Source organism: Epargyreus clarus, unplaced genomic scaffold (assembly GCF_041222505.1).
Source record: "Epargyreus clarus isolate Ecla_fem2 unplaced genomic scaffold, WU_Ecla_fem_2.2 ptg000032l, whole genome shotgun sequence".
Taxonomy (NCBI): Eukaryota; Metazoa; Arthropoda; class Insecta; order Lepidoptera; family Hesperiidae; genus Epargyreus; species Epargyreus clarus.
Window position 1 is genome coordinate 8,529,912 of NW_027332237.1, and position 18,744 is coordinate 8,548,655.

An 18,744-nucleotide genomic window follows, 5' to 3' on the forward strand; every position below is an offset into this window, starting at 1 on the left:
AATTCATACCACGGAAGATAAACGATAGTGATGTCAAATTAAAACACGAACGACAACGTTGTTTCGGTCACGATAAATCATACAACACTAGTTGTCACACGGATAATTTCCCTTGGGCACCGCCAGCTTATGGCTTATACATAAAAGTAGATTTGATGTCTGTATGTGGTTTTATCGTGATACTAATAGTGTAAATTATATGTCTTATAACTATGTTTATGTTATTTTAGCCAAAGTATGTTTAAAGTGCAAAATAGGTTGAGGTTTAAGGACTTTTTAAAATTTTATATTTTTATGGAAGGAGGTAGAAACCATTGAAGGTGGCAAAACCCTTTTTGGTTTAATTCCGAAGGGACCACCGCCACATTTTTTTCCTAATAACAGCAGTGTTTAACGCTGCTGTATTCCGTTGTAAATTTTTTGGTAAAGAAGACGTATTAAGGAGGCGTTGCGACTTAGTCCTCAGAGGGATCATCTCATCTGACGCCGTCCTCTGGTAAGAATCTTATCTTATCTGCGGTTGTTTATCGATGTCCAAGGGTGGCAGTAGCCACTTAACGTCAGGTGGACTGCATGCTAAAATGTAGCACACGAGCTACAGAGAGCTACTACATGAGCGACAGCTTGTTGCCGGCGACGTTGGCAGTTCTGTCGCTTAAGGCAGCTGAAATATAAAGTCCATACTTGTAAGCAATGACCATTACTATATACATATGTAGTACAATGTAATTTAATAATTACTCTTATACAGTGGGCAGCAGTAGCTACTTACCTGAACTAAAACCCCCCTGGTGGCCGTCCTCGGCGCTGCGTAAAGGACTCCGGGATCTCCAGAGAAACTCAACCGGAGTCCTCTTAGCGCGTTGCCCCGTCAGGCTGCGCCCAGGTGAGCATGCCACTTGCCACACCGTCTATTGTACACAACGGTATGCGACCACACATACCGCCGTCCTTCCCGGGGTCGCTCGCCGGGCGGTTCGAGCTCCCACTCTTGCCACCCACCACCCCGAAAGCCCCTTTTTAGTCGCCTCTTACGACAGGCAGGGGATACCATAGGCCTATTCTGGTCCCGGAACTACAGGGACAAGTGACTACTTACCTACAGGTGAACCTCGTGCGTTTTAGCTACTTCGACCTTGTAAACAGAAACGAATGTTATAATTTCAAAAAAGGCCTATAAAATTACAACTCCCAACACATTTGGGTAAATAAATCGTTGTTCACGTTATGATTTGACACATGTCGAATTCCCAACTTGGACGTTTCGTAACTGGTTTGAAAACAAGTCACAGATTGAAACAACATGTTTTCACGAAGTTTTGACCCAAATATGTCGCGTAACTATCGCACAGCGTAAATGGAGCACCATTCCGAAGCGTTTTAATTCGAAACCTCAGTTTTTAGTCCAAATTGCTTCGCCAGAGGGGTTTTTGTTTCGCGCTTCCATTCCTCCACTTCCTTAGTCGCGAATCATAGAATTTATGAGCCACCTTAATAGAAATGCTATTTTCACCTTTAAAACGGCTACGATTGTATCGCGTTCAGAACAAAAAGAACTGAAAATTTAACCTAAATATTTAAACGCTCAACTTCATATTGTTTCGTACTTGATTTTTTGCGCCTGTTACCTTTAGTAGTTTCGCGAAATGGGTCACATTTTGTGAATGTGTTTGTAGCTACTACATTATTTAGCTTTCATTTTATGAAACGATACGTGTAACAAAGCCACAATCATTATTATATATAGGGTGTAATGATAATTTTAAATCTCATGTGGTGGGACCCCTCATGGTTCGACTCCGGAAGTACTCCCACCACACTAATTTTTGCGTCATAATGGCAGTGTTAAGTCCTGCTGTGTTCTGGTTTGAAGGGCGTGTTAAGGGAGACGTACTTTTCCGAGACCCTCCAGTTTTGTCTTCAGGAGTAGCGGCCATCTGTGGCCAATCTCGGACCGGAATCGAATCGTAAGGAGGTTGATTACAGATGTCCATGGGCGGCAGTCGCCACTAATCATCAGGTGGACTACATGCTCGTCTGCTACTCTTATAACTTAGTCCTCTCCTCAGTACAGGCCAACTTCAGAATCTTAATTCTAACTAGGTTTATTTACAATATCAGCTGTTAACAGAGTGATGGAGTTATCAAAGAATAAGGGATACCACAAGATATCTATCTCAGTAGCAATCAAAACAATCTAAATACAATCATGAGGTAAGAAAAACATTTCGTAAAAACAAAGATGTAAATCCAAGGCGAAGGTCGTATCGCCCGAATGATCAAACCTTCATGAATAAATTTGCAAGTTTTCTGACTAACATTTGTAGTATTTTGTCTAGGTAAAAGAAATATATTAATGTAGTGTTTATTGTGCTTAACTGTTGAATTCTGGTATGAAGAGACATAGTTTTTCGAGGCGTTCCAGCTTAGCCCTTGGAGATAGCGGCCTACCTCAAGTATTAATAAGTAATTCTATGTGGGGTTGATTAAAGATGAAGAAGATCCATGGGCGGCAGTAGCCACTTACCATTAGGTGGACTGCATGCTCGTGCTACTCCTATATTTAAACTAATATGAGTTTATTTTGCCACAGACATCTCTAATCATCCTCAGATAAGATTAAGAGCTACCTGATGTCAGGCACAGTTACGTTGCTACCTCTAAGAACTAAGTTGTAACGCTTCAGTACCCTTACCATGAGTTTTCAAAACATCCCACAATTTTACGTTATATTTATTCAATACACTATTCTGTTCCGTTTGCTTCAGTAGACTGAGTAAACGTAAATAAGTAGGTGCTCAAGTCTTTCTGCCTGCCTCACATGTTCGTAAATAAGAGAGACATAACATAAAGCGCCATTTTGTCAATTTAGACATTTAACAACTTAGAACAACAATTTAGACTGATACAATCTGCTAGGGGCACTGATTGGAAATTGTATGGGAAAATACGTAAACAAATACCAAAACAGTCATATTTGTCAAAACGTAAAAACTCAGATAAGTATGTCTCCCTTACCACATAGTAGGTAATAAAATGTATGCTTCAATTATGATAACATCGCAACACCTATTTCTATATTATACCAACAGGGTTAAGCGATGGTCTTTGGCATTTATTATTGCAAAAATAACTTTGAATTCAGGCGACCTTAGAACATTAAACATGAATTCTAATTGGGTTTGATTATGTAATTACTAGCTGACCCGGCAAATGTTGTGTTGCCATATAAATAAAAAAATGTTAAGGGTGAACAACCCTTATCATTTAGGGGTATGAAAAATAGATAGTAGCCGATTCTCAAACCTACTGAATATGCATATAAAATTTGGCATATAGCAGTGAGGATTTTTGTTTTTATATTAATTACTAGTTATGTTCCATCTTCGTCCCTACCTGGAGGGTACTACCATGTACGGCTTGGAGAAGGTCAAAGGATACACAGAAAACTCATTTGCAACTTGAATTTCAAAAGTTACATCGCCATCAATCTTACCGCAAACCAAATTCTTTTTGATCCGTTTTCTTCAACCGAAACTCAATAATAAGGTGAGACAACCGCTCCGTAAAAACAAAAGGTCTAAACAGATCGGGGATCACGTAAACACGGCAATAAAGGCGAGATCGTATCTCCGCGATCAACACCTCATGAATAAATTTGCACGAGTTTTCCGAATGATAAGGCTGGTAATGTCTCGCTGGGAAAGGGTTTTGCCGCAAATATCCAAGCGTTTGACTTGACGTCTATAAATGGAATTGTTGTTGTAACGAGAAGTAAGTTACACAAGTATAGTCTGCGTCAAACTAGTAGTCCGCTCTGAATATAGAAATGAATCGTGTTGCCATAACAAATTCTATGACTACACCTGCTCGCAACAACTTCAGAGCGGACTAGCAGTTTGGCGCAAACTGTTCAAGTTACAAGAAATAGTCATATGTGTATGTGCGTGTATATGAGATACACACATACACATTGAATGTATTTTTTAATACAAATAAAAGTATTTTCCTTTTTATTTTATTAGAATGAATAAACTTTTATTATTAGCAGTTATTCAATTTATATTGATGGCCCGCGCGGCGGAGAGGTCATAATACCCGTCTGACGTGTAAAGGATTCCGGGTTCAATCCGCGGCCAGACAGATATCTAAATGATGAATTTAGATATTTATTCTGAATCTGTGTATTTGTGTACTCGTCTTTGTGGGTGTCCAATGCACCCACGGTACAGGGAATCCTATTATGAGGCTGCAAATGTTGAATTCGTTATTTTTATTTTAACTTCTTATTATTAAAGAGATGTATTAAGAGTGAAAATGTATGGAAATTCTTACTAGCAGTCTGAACTACTAAAACTGTTAGACATTGTTTAGAACAAGCTTAAAACCTGTAAGAAAACATCGCGAGTAAATTTACATACCTAAGAGTTCTGTAAGAAAGTTCTTAAAGATGTGTGAAGTCTACCGACTCGCACTCGACCTAAATGAATCATGGAATATGTGCTTAATCTTTTCATACATGTTTTCAAAAGAAAAGGTATGGTGTTAACTTTTTTTAGCTTTTATCCGAATGTGGAGGGTAATGTATGTATGTGTCATAGGGACCTGTAGCCCAAATGGCTTAACCGATTTTAGTTTTTTTTTTATAATATATGAGTAGCAGACGAGCATGCAGTCCACCTGATGGTAAGTGGCTACTGCCGCCCATGGACATATGTAATCAACCCCAGATAGGATTAGATATTCCTACCTGAGGTCGGCCACAGATGCGCCGCTACCCCTGAGGACTAAGCTGGAACGCCTCGGAAAAGTATGTCTCCCTTACCACACCCTTCAAACCGGAACACAGCAGCGCCTAACACTGCTGTTATTAGGTAGAAATAGGTGTGGAGGTGGTGCCGCCGGCGTCGAACCACAAAGTGTTCTACCACCTTCAAGAAGATAGTTAGTTGTATCAGGTGTTACTTTGCGGAAATCCATGCTATTAAGTTAAGATTAAAACTACTTCGCAACAATCCGCTACAAATATGTATGATGGTATATATTTTAAACCATGCAGTATGTACTACCCTCCCTCCCCCAAAGGATGCGTTCAGATGCAATAAATTAAAAATATACACCACCATACATACCACCACCAACACGTATTACGCTCCAAAACGGAGCATCATCAGGGTAAGTTTACTCTACGTCGGTTAATCGTTAACGATTAACGAATGAGGGGTACTAGTGAGTAACGAATGAAAGAGTAGTTTTAATCTTAATTTAATTAACCGATATTAACAAAGGAGGTGTTATTACACGCGGCTAAATTGTAGAAGTAACATAGTCTAAGATTTTAAAGCAATAGATTTTTAATAATTCACTTTTTTATATTTGACCCGCATGATAAAGCAGACGTGTTACCTGATGGAAAGTATTCATCGCCTATGGACATTTGAAACACGAGAGGAGTGGCCAATCCAACGTCGGCTTGAAGGGCAGCTCTTTTTGTACTTTTTTTGAAGAGCTCCATGTCATAGTTACTCAAGTAGTTTGTAGAAACTACGTGTAGTACTAAGTGTGTGAGTATCACCAAACATATGTTGCTAGCCTCAAGGACTATGTTGCAATGTTTCGGCCTTACCACAACTTTCAGAATACAGTAGTGCATGATAATGATGTTTTGTTTGAACAGGAATTGAACACGCAACCCTCTGCAAGGTAGACGTAATAATGATGTCAACACAAAATCAAGTTACAGTAGAAAACCATTTTTAAAATATTCAAATTATACAACATAATAAGAAATAATTTATATAGAGCGTTGTTTTCATCCTTTTTGTCTAGACACAGAAATACTATTTATTGAATCAGCAAAAGTTAGGTATTAACCTTCATAAGTCTAATTGGGAGCGCCATTTTTCTTTACGAATAAAAACAAGATAATATTTTATAATACCTTCGTTGTTTTGCTAGAAAAAATCTCAGCTTCTGTGAAATTGTTTTAATATTTTATTATTGTTGAGATTTTTAAAATTATGTTAGAAATGTGTGCATATTTAAACGTACAATAAAGTATATTATATAGATTATTAGAATTGGAATGTATTTCTGATAGAGTCTTAATTCTAAGAAACGGTCCAAGGTTCATACGAGTATATCAGTTTATGTACGTTAAAGAAATTTAACTGTGTAGGAAAATACGACCCGCGTGGCGGAACGGTCACCATATCGGTCTGACGCGCACTGGGTCCCGGGTTCGATCCCCGGCCAGACGGATATCTAAATGATGAATTCAGATTTCTGTTTCTGGGTCTGGGTGTTTGTGTATTTGTCTATGTGTGTGTCCATGGCACCCACGACACAAGGAATCCTAGTGTGGGGCTGTGAGTGTAGAAAGCGTTTTAATAGAGAAAGAGAAGATTTAAAAATTTCAAGCGTGTAGATTTCCTCATGATGTTTAGCGCCATTTAACATGTGATAATTAATATCTAATACGCACAAACTTTTAAAAAATTAGAGGGGCCTGAGATTTCGTCCTCGGACTCCTCGATTGAGAGGTTGCGTTTTAACCACTAGGCTATCACTGCTCCATCTGTAGATCAATGAGTTGGACGAATCTCTTTCAGGTCCCTATTCTAGGATAACTTTCATACACTAAGAATGGCCTGGAAATACTCTATTAAGAAAGTAGTAGAACCCTTCGTGGTTCGACTCCAGCGGCACCACCACCATACCTATTTCTGTCTATTAGCAGTAGTGTCAAGCGCTGCTGTGTTCTGGCTTGAAAGGTGTGTTAAAAGAGACATACTTTCCGAGGCAGCTTAGTCCTCGGCGTAGTGGCGCATCTATGGTTGACTTCAGATAGGAATATCTAATCCTATCTGGGGTTGATTATATATGTCCATGGGCCGCAGTAGTCATTTACCATCAGGTGGACTGCATGCTCGTCTACTACTCCTATATTATCTATACTAATATTATAAAGAGGAAAACTTTGTGTGTTTGTTTGGTTGTAAGGAATAGGCTCAAAAACTACTGGACCGATTTTAAAAATTCATTCACCGTTCGAAAGCTACATTATCTACGAGTAACATAGGCTATATTTTATATGATTTTTTTATAAATCGATAAATAGATTTTGAGGCGGTACGAAGTTTGCCGGGTCAGCTAGTATTATATATAAAAACAATAAATCTCTACCATACTACTCCAATAGAAATTTATTAAATAAATTATGATGGCAATAATTCCTTTAAAATCACAGACAAACAATTCAATTTCATCTTTATATCATTCCCAGAACACATGACTACGGAAGCGCGTAGCATTGTTCGTAGCTCCCGGCTACGAGTGCTACGAACTGGCGTAGAACAGTTACGTATGAACGTTGTTACTGAGAGACGTTTAAAAAAGATGCGACGATTTCAGTTACATGAATGTTAATGTTACGTTCTCTGTTTCTCTGTACAGTTGAGAGCAATTGCATATTCGCTATGAATGAATGAATGAAATAAAAATATCTTTATAAGGATTACAATTCTTTCGTTACTTTTTTGGTGTTTTCGAGGACATATACATTGTATTAGAATGAAAATCATGATATATTCGTACTCTATTCGTTCTAAATAACTATTTTCCCACTATTGGGCGTGGGCTTATTCACATGAAGGTGAGCAATACGCAACCACTTAGGCTTAGTACGGGTTATTAGATGCTATTAATTTAATTACAAAATAGATTATTATAAATATCGCTGCGTGGCCCTGAATATGTATTCACATGGCGAAACGGTTACTATACCAGTCTGTTGTGCAGCCAGTTCTGGATTCGATCCCCAGCCAGACAGATATTTGAAAAATGAATTTCGATTTATGTTCTAAGTCCAGGTGTTGGTGAATTCGTCTATGCATGGCACCCATGGTACAGAGAATCCTAGTGTGGGTTGTGAGTGTATAAAGCGTTTTAAAAAATCTAAATGAAATTTGAATTATATTTAATAATTATAAATATTTTTACGGGTATTGAACAGCGGAAGGCTGTCGGGTGACCTTTTAATTTATTGACTGTTAACGAACAAACGGCGTGAAAAACAAAAAATCTCTCTCAAAATGTCCCTCTTTTATAAATAAAAATACAGTTGGTATAAAATTGCACTTGGGGGCGCCACAGGTAAGCACGCACACATAGGTGTAATAATGTGTAGATGTGTGTACAACGTTACGTTCAACGTGAAGTTTCACATGGCTCATTCACTTTGTTAGCGTTTTCAAACGGTAAGCGTTTTTTGCCTGAAATTCTTTCACTAACAGTCTGGAGTTTCGCTCAGATTATAAAGTGTCCACTTAGGTAATGACGCTGTAATTGTGTGCGTTTTAACGCCATGAAAACTGGTGAAAAATTAAAACGGGTTTGGGTTTTGTTGGGTTTAGTGTGAAATGTGCAAACTTTTTTAACAACAACCAAACAGGTCTTTTTACTAGGTGGCCTGAAGTGTACTTCGCCATTTTTCCCCATACGGATTGTTGGTGGAATATATGGGTCAGTGGTCAATGGGTGTTGGATGTTTTCAAACCATCCATAAAGCGCCTGACAAGGTTTAATGACTGTATCTAAATATATATAACTCAAAGGTGACTGACTGACATAGTGATCTATCAACGCACAGCCTAAACCACTGGACGGATCGGGCTGAAATTTGGCATGCAGGTAGATGTTATGACGTAGGTATCTGCTAAGAAAGGATTTTGATCAATTCAACCCCCAAGGGGTTATCCCCTATTTTATAATAGGGGATGAAAGTTTGTATAAATCTTCTTAGTTAATAATATTACTTCGTAACGCGAGCGAAGCCGCGGGCAAAAGCTCGTGATAACATATCGAATGTGGTAGAACCCTTTGTAGTTCGGTTTCGGAGGAACTACCGTTACATCTATTTTTCGAGGCATTCTAGCTTAGTCCTCAAGACTTAACGTACTAAAGAGTGCATGGTAAGCCAATCCCGATCGCGGTCAACGCTTAACTTCATAAATAAGTTACATTCTTCGCATTCTTGGGGCGCACATACTTCTGTGGTATATCTATAATAGGGCATGTGTGAAGTGCTATTAACTTTTGACGTCTATTATATTAGCCATGCATGTTAACGGATTTCAAAAATAGAAGTTCTGTATTCAAATGCTATGTATGTATATTTGTTCGTCCGTGATTCTCTCAAAAAGTACTTATTCAATATGGATTGGGTTTTGATTATTATGCTTTTTTTTTTTGTCGAGGGGGAAACCTTCAAAAGGTACCCGACAACGTGGGAGCGACGCCGAGTTATGTGGGATTTTTACCGCACTAAAACCCCCCCGGTGGCCGTCCTCTGCGCTGCGTTGAGGGCTCCGGGATCTCCAAAGGAACACAACCGGAGTCCTCTTAGCGCGTTGCCCCGTCGGGCTCCGCCCAGGTGAGCTTGACGCTCGCCACACCATCTGGTGTATACGACGGTATGCGACCACACATACCGTCGTCCTTCCCGGGGCCGCTGGCCGGGCGGTTCGAGCTCCCACTCTTGCCGCCCGCAACCCCGGAAGCCCCCTTTTAGTCGCCTCTTACGACAGGCAGGGGATACCGTAGCCCTATTCTAGTCCCGGAACTACAGGGACATTGATTATTATGCTAGTCAAGCGTTCAGCTGTGGAGAGTAATATAACCCTATATTAGGTTTTAATTAATTCTAATCTGGATACCATCAAAACACGAAGACGTTTATATAAACGCGCTATTATATAGACCCAACATAGAAATAAATTCATCTTCTACATTTCTGCCGAAGGGGATCGAACCCGGAACCTTTTGCTTGCTAGATTGCTATGGTGGTGGTTTACGACGTATTATATTTTTCAGATATTAATAAATCAAAGTCACCCTTAATCTATTGTTTCCTATATCACAGTGTAATTTTCCATAAAATGACATAATTACAACAGATTGCTATGAGGGAGGATTTTACGCTTAACGCATCTCGATCAAACAACCCCTTGGAACTATTTTAAGCTTTGTATAGTGCTGTTTGATAGTGGGAGCGATGCTAAAAAGATTTTTTTTTATAATATAGGAGCAGTATGTGAGCATGCAGTCCACCGGATGGAACGTGACTACTGCCGCTCGTGGACATCTGTAATCAACCCATTGGATTAATTATTCCTTCCTAAGAATGGCCACAAATGCGCCGCTACCCCTGAGGACTAAGCTGGAACGCCTCGGAAAAGTATGTCTCCCTTACCACACCCCTTAAATCAGAACACAGCAGCGTTTGACGCTGCTGTTATGAGGCAGAAATAGGTGTGGCAGTGGTGCTGCCGGTGATCTTGCGTGTTCTACTTTACAGTGGTAAGTATTCCTGGGAACTATTTGATCTGGTGCCTACGTCACCATTCCTCCATTCGCACCACTCGCCGAAAGATGAATTTCCATCCGCATCAACTGCACTCGTAGCCGTCCTCCACGGATCGGTTCTTGCCACGAACGTGCAAGATGTAGAATGAGCTTTCTCCTGAGCGCTATACCATGGGGCTCTGAAAAAACGAGCAAAAGGCGCTCTCCTTCAAAGCCGGCGATGCATTGGCGACTCATCTCGTGTTTCAAATGTTAATAGACGACGTTTACTACTTTCCATAGTTACTACAAAGTAAAAAATAATTCAAATAAATGTTGGTTTAGTACATATTTCTGAAGTCGGCGCTCATATTAGACACGCTGTTTACATCGTTATCCAACGAAATGTATTGAGCGCCGACTTCAGAAATATATACTAAACCAACATTTATTTGAATTATTTTTTACTTTGTAGTGACATAGAAGTCGGTTGTATTTTTTTGTTAAAAATGTATAACTTTCAACATTTTTTATTCAACATCGCTCAGCTTCTACTGTAAGCGTATCTTTCTACATCATGCTTATAAACCGGAAACATATCATGTCATAATACCCATCGTAAAGGCTTGTTTACACTGTCCACGTTATACATTCAGAGATATGTTGTTCTTCTGCGGTAGTGTGAACGTATGCTAACGATGGCAAATCTCTACATGCATCTCTAGGGTTCCGTATCCAGAGGGAAAAATGGAACCCTATTACTAAGCCTCCGCTGTTTGTTCGTCTGTCTATCTGTCCGTCTGTTACGGGACTCTATTTTCTGAACTAAAATAGAAAAATAGTGGAAAATAATACAAGAAACCGCAATTTTGCGACCTTTTTCGCTTTATCTATTAAACCGTAATAGGTAGGCAGTTCAAATTTTTACAATATATTTATCTACACTAATATTATCAAGAGGAAAACTTTGTTTGTTTGTTTGGTTGTAATGAAAAGGCTCAAAAACTACAGGACCGCTTTTTAAAAATTCTTTGACCATTCGTAAGCTACATTATCTACGAGTAACATAGACTATATTTTATATGAAATATATTTGATAAATAGATTTTGAGGCGGTACAAAGTTTGCCGGGTCAGCTAGTTGAAAAATAAAAAGAAATTAATATTTTGGTGGTACGAAACTATTATAAGTTACGTTACAAAACTCTGACATTAAAATTTCTATTGAAATATATGAAGTTAATCAGACGTCTTTCTTTTCATTTAATATTTTTATTGTTTCTCTGTTCATTTTAATCTATTCAAATTTCGCCTGTTATATAAATGTGTCAATTTATAGTAAGCAGAAGTTTCCAAACTTCGATCTTTGGTAGGCAAATTGTTGGATAGATCGATTATTAATAAAGGACGTTAAATGGATTAGTTGTGCTATATATAATGAGCGGAGTTAAAGTATTAGTCATGCTATATATACATATTAGAACATTATGTATCTAAAGGTGGTAGAACCCTTTGTGGTTCGACTCCGGCGGCACCACCGCCACACCTATTTCTACCTAATTAATTAAGAAAATGTCAAAATGTAGCGTATCTTGCTGAACAAACTTCTTTTTTTAGAACAATGTAAAGCAAGATACTGGAGCTAATGTTTTATTAATTATATGTAAAAATAATGGCATTTAAAAAAATGAAAAAGAGAATAATTATTTTTAAAATTAAAAAAGACAAACCCACTGAGTTTCTCACCGGATCTTCTCAGTAGAGGAGTTCTCAGGAGTTCCGATCCGGTAGTAGTTTAAGAAAATATTGTAACTGACAATTTGTAAGTGCCACCGTTGGCCTATACAAAATAAATATATTTCATATTTCATTTCATAATAACAGCAGTGTTAGGCGCTGCTGTGTTCCGTTTTGAAGGGTGTGGTAAGGGAGACAGACTTTTCCGAGGCGTTCCAACTTAGTCCTCACGGTTAGCGGCGCATCTGTGGCCGACCTCAGGTAGGAATATCTAATCCTATCTGGGGTTGATTACAGATGTCCATGGGCGGCAGTAGTTACTTACCATCAGGTGGACTGCATGTTCGTCCGCTACTCCTATATTATAAAAAAAAAATACAGGCAGTAACTACTCCACGTCAGTTGAACTACAGGTCTCTCAGCACAACAATAAGGGTGAACGAACCACGCACCGCTTACAACAAACTTTGTTGTCATAAAATTTCAATAATGCATCTCTGTTTTGTTCTAGACAAAGGATACCAGAACAAAGGGATCTCGGAATGAAAACAATAAGGGTCAATAGTATTCATAGATTTTAATACCGGGATTAATTTCAATAGTTCTCAATTGAAAATCGCTACATTATCTGTTTGAATAGCTCATTGTAATGATAATGTTGATTTTTGTGTAATTTTTGTTTGGGTTTGAATGCCATGTCTGACTTGGAGTTTTTTTTAATAATTTTGATGATAAGTGCTGTTGACCAAAAATATACATAATAATAATAAGTTACTTCTATCTGAAATAGACAACAAATGCATTATGTGCATACACACACACACAAACAGAGGCTAAGTCAATACGTATGTGAAGGTTAAATCTTGCAACTGAATTGTTAACCAGTACCCCTACCATGAGTTTTTACGTTTTGACAACTATGACTGTTTTGGTATTTGTTTACGTATTTGCCCATACAAATTCCAATCAGCGCCCCTAGCGGATTGTATCAGAACTATAGTGTCAGTAACGTAACGTTAAATGTCTAAATTGACAAAATGGCGCTTCATGTTTTGTCTCTCTTTTTTGCGAACATGTGAGGCAGACAAAAAGACTTGAGCACTTACTTATTGTTACGCTTACTCAGTCTACTGAAGCAAACGGAACAGAATAATGGATTGAGTAAACGTTACGTAAAATTGTGGGATGTTTAGAAAACTCATGGTAAGGGGACAGTGAATTCCAAATGAGTTGATTTTTTGCATACACGTATTGGATGACAATGCATTATTAGTTTAGTGACGTCATCCTAAATACAGTATGCTGGGTGCTCCAGGATGACAGGCTAACAATTCTTTACGAATTCCCATTATGTATGGGTAGCAAATGAAAACGTTTTCTGAGAAGAATATGAAAAACAAAATGAATTTACTAAGAACTTATTTTAAGGATTTTTTTTTTATAAATTTGCTTTTGTGTTTTCGTAGAAATCATTTTATGTTATATTAAAATACAGTAGACGCACACTAGTGTAGCCTATAGGCGAACACCCAGACCCATAAAACACATCGACGTTTAAAGGTGGTAGAACCCTTTGTGGTTCGCCTCCGGCGGCACCACCGCCACTCCTAATTCTGCCTCATAACAGCAGCGTTAAGCGCTGCTGTGTTCTGGTTTGAAGGGTGTGGTAAGAGAGACATACTTTTCCGAGGCGTTCCAGTTCTTAGTCCTCAGGGGAAGCGGCGCATCTGTGGCCGACCTCAGGTAGGAATATCTAGTCGTCTCTGGGGTTGATTACAGATGTCCATGGGCGGCAATAGTATATACCATTAGCTGAACTGCATGCTCGTCTGCTACTCTTATATTATATAAAAAAAACATCCACACATCATTTTGTTTCATTGAGTACCATAACAGACCTATGTCCAAAATTGTATCCAAATTTAAAATATCTGTTTTACTGCGCCCCGCGGCTCTAATATTTTATTTTATTACTAAGACCTATATTTCTTGAATCCGTAAAATGTTAGCTAAAAGCTTCTAAGGAATATAAAATCTAAAACTTAAACAATTTGTTTCAGGTCTTCAATAAAAATGCGAGGAGTATGGTTGTGTTTCGTCGGTACCTTCATCTTCTGTGCGGGTGAGTTTGCAAGACTTTTTATTATGTAGAAATATAAATCATAGACGGTAGTACAACCCTTTGGGGTTCGAATACGGCGGCACAAGTGCCACACATATTTTGCCTTATAACAGCAGTGTTAAGCGCCGCTGTGTTCTGGTTTGTAGGGTGTGGTAAGGTACGCCCAAGGAGGAAGAGGAGCAGAAGTTCCACGCTCTGCAGTCCATGACTGAAAAGTGGAAGGAGAGGCTGGCAGAACCCACAGCTGGCCTCAGGACTGTAGACGAACCCGGACGCGGGCAAACGCTGTCGGGACTGCGGACGAGTGCTATTAGCGTACCCGTGGTCCCGACAAAGAGCGTTCAGAGGAACACCGTGGGGTTTTAGCCGGTAAGAGTCCGGCATATCCTCTCCACTGCGCCCGCAGCTGAGAGGAACCCATGAAGGGTTTCCCCACGAAAAAAAAAAAGGGTGTGGTAAGGTAGATATACTTTCCACGGCGTATAAATTAGTCATCAGGAGTGGCGCATTAGTGGTTGACCTTAGGTAGTAATGTCATCTTATCAGTGGCTCGTATGTATGCTCGTCTGCCACTCCTATTGTCGCCCAAGTACATCTGTAAACAACCCCAGATAAGAATATATTCCTGCTTAGAGTTGACTACAGATCTATTTCAAATACGATTCCTGGTCATTTTGAAGGTACTTACAGAGTTTTGTAAGTGTCAGATAAAGATACAACTCGATTATTACTTCTATTTAATCAAAAATCGAAGATACCACTTCCCACCAGTGGAATAACATCACACTTCATTTACGATATAAAATACATAAGTACTTTTGACACATGATATAACTTGCATACTTTCCAAACTTAAATACTAAAATTCCTTTACAAAACAGACTTAAATTCTAGTATATCTACATCTTAACAGGCACGCCAGGAATAATTCGAGATGCATCCCCCATACATATTTATACCGGGATGGCGGGCTACCCTCTTGTAGCTCTAGTTTGCATGTTTTAAAAACAATTTTTTCCAGTTTAAAATATGAAAAATTCATGAATATAACCCGTTTTTTGTTGTGGTTGAATGAAGGAGTTTAGTAACACTGTTATTATTTGAAACTATTGAAGTAGGAAATAAGCATGTAGTCCAAGTGGTGACCCCATTTGCCCATACATTTCCAATCAGCGCCCTTAGAGGATTGGATCAGAACTGATTGGAAATAAATGGGTAATACATAAACAAAATCAAAAGCAGTCATTTTTGTCAAAACCTACAATCTCATACTAAGGGTACAGCATTGGAATGTCCCTTATACGTGTCTTTCTTACCAAATGCATTATTTTATCAAAAAAGTTTGATCGACCTCAGATAGTATTTGTCCGATTTTGTGTGTTTAGTACAAATCCACGGCTGGCAGATATTAAATTGAAATTGCTGTTGAAGTTAGGCTGGCATCATTAGAGTTTAGGACGGGATGGTCAGATTTTTCATCATATAGAGTTTCAGATATAGTAAATATACAGGGATACGTTATATAAACAAACTTTGGTAAAGTAGGATAAAAAAGAAAGTCAAAAACTAGAAAATTATCTTAAAAACAAAACACTCGACTGCTTAAAAAGTAGCTGATATCACTCCCACAACTTAGACAAATCAACGACGTCTCATATGTTAAACTCTGTCTAGATACTTAGACTGTGATGCCAAGGACTACCTACATACATACATTTACTCAAAAAACATTACTCTCCTCAATCGGGAACAACCAGAGTGTAGCCAGTCAGAAGCACTTACGTAAACACCTTAAAAAAACTTTAGAACGGAACTTTGAAATTTCCTCAAACATTTATGTGTAACATCCAAGAATCCATTGTCTGCATTGCAAACACTTCTGGAATACAAAATAGTAGGTCACTCCTGCACCGAGACGTTCCGAATTACCTTCCAGACGATCCCCTCCTGCATATTTCATGTTTCAACTTGTTAAAATGTTTGAAGCATGCAAATGGTACGAGATATAGAGTTTACATAAAAATAAATTTAGATGTCATAAATATTTTAATGGTGAGACTACATAAAATGTAACATGCCTTCGAATAAGTAAATTTATTTTACCACAGATTAATAAATAGTTACTACGTAACATTACTGACCCATTGCTGGGCACGGGTTTCGTCTCAGAATGAGAAGGATGAGACTATACTTCTTAGATGTGCAGGTTTCAAGCGATGTTTTTCTTCGTCGTTTACATAAGTTATAATTAATTTCTAATGCGCACCTATTTTGATACCTGATATTCGAACTTCGGACCTCTTGAAAGAGAGGCCTAACTCGGCTATCAATTAGCATTTGCTGCTTCTTCACAAAAATATGGTTGCGTAACCTTTTTTTATAATATAGGAGTAGTAAATAAGCTACTGCCGCCCATGGAAATCTGTAATCAATCCCAGATAGGATTAGATATTCCTACCTGAGGTCGGCCACAGATGCGCCGCTACCACTCAGGACTAAGCTGGAACGCTCCGGAAAAGTATGTCTCCCTTACCACATCCTTCAAACCTGTCAAATAACCTGTCATATGACTTACGATTTACACGATTTACATCCCTGAGGTATAAACGCAATCTACTAGCCTTTAAAACTAGTAGTAATGCATGAAGTCCATCACACAAAGCTAAACCAATTAATATTTCATGCTTCATGTACTCGTAATCGTATTGGGACGATAATAATTTTATATCGAGCAGATCCTCTTATGGACGACCGATATCCAATTAGCAATTGCCTCTTCAGTCTTTTTTCAAGGGTTTTATTTGTTTTTTATATATTTTATTGTAATTGTTCGGAAATGTGAATATTAAACTATGTGTGTACACTTGTACAGGCGTCCAATAATTATATTATCTACCAATTGTTGTTAAGGATAGGAAAACTTCGCATATCTTTAGAATATTATGGACAAGTTGTAGGCATGCAAGAGTCTTCATTTGTATTTTCTATCCTCCTAACTTACACTAGATATCCGTGACGTGGGTCCCATTGATACAAATAGACTAGATATAGATGGTTATAGATCCAAACCCAGAAGTGAAATGTTAAATTTATGAAAATATGTTTGCTTTGTTGGGATTTAACCCGGAAGTACGCCCACCAAATTGTATACACGCATTTCGTATATACACTTTCGTGATTTCACGTTTTCTCTCTAATAAACTTCGTTATCGTCGCATAATATTTTCTTTATTTTATGTAAAATTGAAGTAACAAACGAGCGGGCTGTGATGTTGGTGGTTAATACCGCCCATGGACCTCAGTAACCAACTCCGTATAAAACAGGAGTTAGATCTGTAGTCGATCACGGATGCCTTGTTGCTCCTGAGGACTGAGTTGGTCGCCATTTATTTAGCCAGAATCCATACCCTTTCGCTGAAATACAAAAACTGCTTCACGCGAGACATAAGTGCGACATCTACAGTCAAACTTAACTAACATCCAACTTTCTTTCGTAGTGAAAACAAGTGGAACAAAATTACTAATCTGCCCACGATTTCGATAATCGATATTACGTGCATTGGATTCGACCCTGTCACTTCACAACAAAAAGTTTAAATTCTAACCACTAGGCCAACGTTTCATCAACCCTATATTTGACTGTGTGCACTTAAATGCACATTCTCATCAGATATTTTTTTCTGACAAACGCAACATGGAATCTTTTTAATAATAACTCAAAGCGACTTAGCAAACGTTTCTTTACGTCAGAAAATGAAATCTATATGTGTCTCGTTCACACATTGTCAGTCGTAAACAAAATAGCGAGCCGTCGGTCAGCGCCTGCGCAACGCTCTCTAAGTATCTAATTTTATCTGAATGAAATTAAGTTATATGTATGAAATTTATATAATTTTACTTTCTGCAAGCTTTATGCAATTTTTTCGTGATATTATTTTTGACATATAATGTTTTGAATATACTCGTATAGTAATTCATGACTTTTGTTATGTGTGCATTAAAATGCACACTACCAACGACGTACACTATTACTGTTTGTGAATATTGTATCTTTAAATGCACATTGCCAACTTTGCTACTATATACTAAAGTTCTGCACCCAAGGTAGGGGTAGGGTAAATAAGGTTCAGACAGAGTTTTTTTTTTAAATTCATAACTGCCATTCACATTTCCCCCCTTCCTCTAAATTCCCAGTCCTTAGCTTGCTTTTTTTTTCTTTCATATGACTGGAGGTCGAAAAATTCTAGCTTTGGTGTCTAAATTGCGTAATTAAATCTGACGTAGAATCCAGCAAATTTTAGAAGGTGAATTCCAGATGTGTAGTTCTCATCAAGACGTCTCTGAACTCAAGTCGTGTCCAATCAATAGCGTCTTCTGTCAAAAATGTAAACATCTCCAATCATGATGACTCAAGGACATCTGCAATATCAATCCCAGATAAGACCAAATTCCCACTTGAGATCGGCCATAGATGCGCCACTAGCCCTGAAGACAAAGCAAGAATGCCTCAGAAAAGTATATTTTCTTACCACAACCTTCAAA

At 38.3% G+C, this 18,744-nt stretch overlaps 1 protein-coding gene across 1 annotated transcript in view; it reads left to right on the plus strand.

Annotated features, from left to right (window-relative positions):
* Positions 1–18,744, plus strand: part of LOC140755185 (cell adhesion molecule Dscam2) — a 167,906-nt gene that overhangs the window by 17,165 nt on the left and 131,997 nt on the right. Inside the window, exon 2 of the mRNA XM_073090403.1 lies at positions 14,141–14,202. Within this exon, the coding sequence (XP_072946504.1) occupies positions 14,154–14,202 (49 nt within the window). The 5' untranslated portion in view covers positions 14,141–14,153. The remainder of the gene's footprint in view (positions 1–14,140; positions 14,203–18,744) is intronic.